The sequence below is a fragment of the Sander vitreus genome, chromosome 3 (assembly GCF_031162955.1).
Source record: "Sander vitreus isolate 19-12246 chromosome 3, sanVit1, whole genome shotgun sequence".
Taxonomy (NCBI): domain Eukaryota; kingdom Metazoa; phylum Chordata; class Actinopteri; order Perciformes; family Percidae; genus Sander; species Sander vitreus.
In genome coordinates this window covers 26,793,767-26,798,766 of record NC_135857.1, presented here as the reverse complement: position 1 = coordinate 26,798,766, position 5,000 = coordinate 26,793,767, and the positions used below count along the sequence as shown (strand labels likewise).

Genomic DNA, 5,000 nt, shown 5'->3' with positions numbered 1-5,000 from the left:
ATTGAGGACTAAGGATGTCAACAGAGGGCCAAATGCGTAGCCTGTCAGCTAAAATGTAAGGTAATATATCCAAAATATTTTGATTTGGATACAGTATTTTATAGCAGGACCCAACTGTGGCTTTTACATAAGATATTTTCAGTGTTGAAAATGTTTACCAATAAAAAATCATGTACCTTGCATGACATTTCCTATTCAGTGTTTAAAAGCCTGTTTCTATTTTCCAGCCATCGGTGCCACTGCCTCATATCACTACGTGGCAGTAAAGTCAAAGGGAAAATCTGGCACCATCCAGCAGCTGAAGGTCATGATGCTGAGAGGGGAGTCATTGGTTTCTGTTGAAATAATATGACAGACGTTCACCCAATAACAGAAGATCTTCTAAATCTAACCTCCCGTCAGCGCTGGGACCTTTTCCTCTTCCTCCTGCTTCAATGCTGTGTGTCATGTTTGATTCTGTTTATTGTACGTAATGTTGTTCATGTTGTTCCTTGATGCTGAGCACTTTGGATACCTGCTGGTCGCTGTAAAGCAAGGATGCCCAATGTGGGGCCCGCGGGCCGAGTTTGGCCCATGCTCTCTTTGTTTTGGCCCGCCATAGGAATTAGAGGATGGATACCGGAGTCGAGCCTGTCGGGACCTGACGGTACGGGTTGGGACAGATATTTAGAAATGATGTTGGGGTTCTGGTCGGGCTCGGTCCCATCAGCGTGATAAGGCACTGAACATTTTAAATGTAAAACAGCTGATAATGTAGGTGTGTGTGTGTGTGTTAACGTGAGCTTGTCCCCCGTGTGATCTGATGACCTCATCTGGTGACATTTCTGAAGGTCTTCCTCCAGCTGCTTCAGAAAAGCCTTCACACAAACACACCTCCATGTGTCGTTAGTCTGAGAACAACATGAAAGGTTAGCTGACGGGCTCGATGACCACTCTAATAGGAATGGACATGCTCAAGCTTATTCTGCTCTTATTTTGAAAGTGCTGTAAAACCCTAACCGTAATGACTATGAAACGTACATTTAGTGCAGCTAAAAACAGCTTAATTAGGATGAGCGTGAGGATGAGCGTGAGGGTGAGGATGAGCGTGAGGATGAGCGTGAGGATGAGGATGAGCGTGAGGATGAGCGCGAGCGTGAGGATGAGCGTGAGGATGAGCGTGAGGGTGAGGAGGAGCGTGAGGATGAGCGTGAGCGTGAGGATGAGCGTGAGGATGAGCGTGAGGATGAGCGTGAGGATGAGCGTGAGGGTGAGGATGAGCGTGAGGATGAGCGTGATGAGGATGAGCGTGAGGGTGAGCGTGAGGGTGAGGATGAGCGTGGGGATGAGCGTGAGGATGAGCGTGAGGATGAGCGCGAGGGATGAGGGTGAGGATGAGCGTGGGGATAAGCGTGGGGATGAGCGTGGGGATGAGCGTGGGGATGAGCGTGGGGATGAGCGTGAGGATGAGGATGAGCGTGAGGATGAGCGTGAGGATGAGGATGAGTGTGAGGATGAGCGTGAGGATGAGGATGAGCGTGGGGATGAGCGTGAGGATGAGCGTGAGGATGAGCGTGAGGATGAGCGTGAGGATGAGGATGAGTGTGCGTAGCAACCTTGATGAAGAAGGGCATGTAGCTGAGTCTGACCCCCCGAGCCTCAGCGATGGAGCGGAGCTCAGATCTCAGAGACACCAGGCGGCTCAGGTCCACCTCGTCACAGTAACCAAAGTGAGGAATCTTCAGAGCAGCAGTCATCGTCCGCACCATCGCTTTGTGGAAACCTGCAGAACACACACACGCACACACGCACACACACACACACACACACACACGCACACACACACACGCACACACACACACACACCTTGTTTACAGCAATACTCTCGCGGGTGAAAACGACTAAATATTTGATCAGATGTGCCTTTCGTTTAGACGGCGACGGCGTTTTTTGGGGCTTAAAGACGTAAAAACGTGAAACCAGCCTCCAGAGAGGGACTCTTAAAAACACTCCACTGTGTTCTCGTCTGAAGGGGAAAACACACTCTGTCTCTGTGTGCGTGTGTGTGTCTCTGTGTGTGTGCTGTCTCGTGTGTGTGTCTGTCTCGTGTGTGTCTCTGTGTGTGTGTGTCTGTCTCTGTGTGTGTCTCTGTGTGTGTGTGTCTGTCTCTGTGTGTGTGTGTGTGTGTGTGTCTCTGTGTGTGTGTGTCTCTGTGTGTGTGTGTCTCTGTGTGTGTGTGTGTGTGTCTCGTGTGTGTGTGTGTGTGTCTGTGTGTGTCTCTGTGTGTGTGTCTGTGTCTGTGTGTGTCTCTGTGTGTGTGTGTGTCTGTCTCGTGTGTGTGTGTGTCTGTCTCTGTGTGTCTGTCTCTGTGTGCGTGTGTGTGTCTCTGTGTGTGCGTGTGTGTGTCTCTGTGTGTGCGTGTGTGTGTCTCTGTGTGCGTGAACGCAGAATAAAGAGTGAGAACCCAACGCCACTTTTGCGCTTTCTCTTCAGATCGTTTCCGTCTAAACATAGCCTCATTTGAAAGTATACACATTTGACTGTGTTTTTTTTATATATATATATATATATATATATATATATATATATATATATATATATATATATATATATATATATATATATATATATATATATATATATATATATATATATAGCTAGCCTATACTACAGTATGTTTGGGATTAATAAAGGTCATCCAACTGTCTGACCTGCAGATACCTTCTTCTACGTAGGACGTAAAGCTGAGCAGGAACACTGTACAATTTAAATTAAAAAACTAAGCATGAGGATAGAGTTCAAAACAGGCTTTTTATTTTCACTTTTCTCAGTGTTTTTGTCGCTTTTTGTCGACGTTTTTGTTGCCTTCAAGAAACCTGTGAGCCCAAACTTCAGACTTCCCAACTACATGTAGCTCCATGCTAACACAGGGGAACGCTGTAGAACTAAACTCACAGATCAGTTTTTCTGATTGGGCTGAATATTGGGCTTTTTGACGGGGTTGGGTTTCTGCTGAACCCTACGCTGTCACTCCGCGCTACGCTGGTCGCCGTGATGACGGCGCCGTTGATTACAGGAAGGTGTTTACGTAGGTGGAGCTTCAATGCAGCAGGCTGAGAGGAAGTGGAAATGGAACTGGTGAGCAGAAAAAGTGTTGTTTGGCAGTACTTTCAGTCAAAAGAAGGCCATTCAAGTCCAGCTACATGTTCAATCTGCAATGCTGATTAGTCTGGTGGTGGCGAGGACCCTAAACAATACACAACATCACCGCTGTTACAACATCTGGTATGAAACATCTGGAAGAATACGAGCTGAGCATGAAGGAATCTACAGACAGCAGCCAGAATGCAGCAACTTCAGGTACGGCAAAGGAAGGACAGTCACTGTTTACTTCATTAATGTGTTGACTGTGTTCATGGACTGAGGACGGGACGAGGACTCAGCAGAACCTCAACCAGGGGGTTCAGGACTCAGCAGAACCTCAACCAGGGGGTTCAGGATTCAGCAGAACCCCAAAAATCTGGATTCAGTGCATCCCTGGTTGTTAATAAAACCTGTCCATCCTGTTTTTTATTTCTTGATCAGGTTGCTCAGCTCAAATCGGCCGTGTTGGTGTTTTACTGCAGCGTACCTTTGAGCGGCTCGGTGACGTCCTTCCCGGTGAAGACGGGTCTGGGTGTGGCGGGCGGAGGTTTGGCGGCGGCCGCGGTGCTAGCGGGCTGGGCGGCGGTGGCCGGAGGCGGAGTCTGGATCTCCTGGAACAGAGTCGGAGGGATGATGGCGCCCGTCTGCTTCGCCAGGAAGTTCAGGATGTCTTCCTTCAGGATGCGTCCGTCTCTCCCCGTCCCCACAACCTCGCTGAGTTTAATCTGAGGGGCAGAGGAAACGTTATAATCCTCAGGTAGACACACAAAGTGTCCTGTCTTTTCACCACAGTGTGCCAGCATGGACACAGCTCCCTGTGAGACTAATGAGAGCCGCTGTGTTTGGGTTAAAGCAGTGAGATTAACACAGACGCTGTATTATCTTTGGTTAGAAGATGGGCTGAGTACTTTTTAGGCACCGACCGAATTGTCTCTTTAGCATCGAGTATTGAAAAATGCCTCGTCATTCAATAGTTCAATCCCTAAGGAGTAAATCTCATCAGTGTCAGAGAGCCCGTTTGCCTCATATACAGCTCACTTCTTACGTCAGCTTCAAATCAGAAATGTTTGCATATTGGCTCCACAGTTTTCGTTTCCTTTGAGACTAGACGGAGACTCACATTGTTCTCGATGGCGAGGCGTCTGACGGCGGGCGTGGCCTGCGTCTTCAGACCTTTGATCTCCTGGTGGGTGTGTTCTTCTCGAGCCATGGCAGGCGTCTCCACCACGTCCTCCTCCGGGATCACCGCTGACCAACACCACCACAACACATTAGACAACAAGCAGAGACAACAGTCTTCACCTGCAGACACTCACAGATTACACATTCAACAACAAGCAGAGACCCTGAAGCTGTGGCGGCTCTAGACCTGCCCAGCTGGGGCCAAATACGTTTAGGGTACCAAATATAAATCCATCATTATCGGTTTCATGCATCACCGTGAGACCATGAACAGGGCAAGTGTCAGTGGTTAGGTCACATGTCTGAAAACAGAGCAGGACAGTCGCTTCCAGGTGATCCAGGTCTCACCTCACCTGAGACAGGTGAGGTGAGACAGGTGAGGATCACCCGAGACAGGTGAGGTGAGACAGGTGAGGATCACGTTGCCGGTAGCCACCGTTAAAAAAAGGGTTGGTAGTGAGCGTGAAATAAAATGGTAGTGACACAGTCAGCCAGACTGACCGGATCAGGTGTGTAGTCCTAACTTTAGACAGATCTACCTGTCTCAGGTGTGTGTAGTCCTAACTTTAGACAGAGCTACCTGTCTCAGGTGTGTGTAGTCCTAACTTTAGACAGATCTACCTGTCTCAGGTGTGTGTAGTCCTAACTTTAGACAGATCTACCTGTCTCAGGTGTGTAGTCCTAACTTTAGACAG

The 5,000-nt window shown here is 48.4% G+C and overlaps 2 protein-coding genes across 8 annotated transcripts in view; one reads left to right on the top strand and one right to left on the bottom strand.

Moving 5' to 3' along the window:
- The window catches only part of LOC144515696 (SPRY domain-containing SOCS box protein 4-like), a 188,602-nt gene that overhangs the window by 67,103 nt on the left and 116,499 nt on the right, over nt 1-5,000 (top strand). The gene's annotated exons all lie outside the window — the stretch shown is intronic.
- The window catches only part of dbt (dihydrolipoamide branched chain transacylase E2), a 15,867-nt gene that overhangs the window by 6,123 nt on the left and 4,744 nt on the right, over nt 1-5,000 (bottom strand). For both annotated transcript variants that reach the window (XM_078246735.1, XM_078246736.1), the window contains exons 5-7: nt 4,244-4,371; nt 3,611-3,848; nt 1,596-1,762 (exon numbers count right to left, since the gene is read on the bottom strand). In XM_078246735.1, coding sequence (XP_078102861.1) covers nt 1,596-1,762; nt 3,611-3,848; nt 4,244-4,371 — 533 coding nt within the window. The remainder of the gene's footprint in view (nt 1-1,595; nt 1,763-3,610; nt 3,849-4,243; nt 4,372-5,000) is intronic.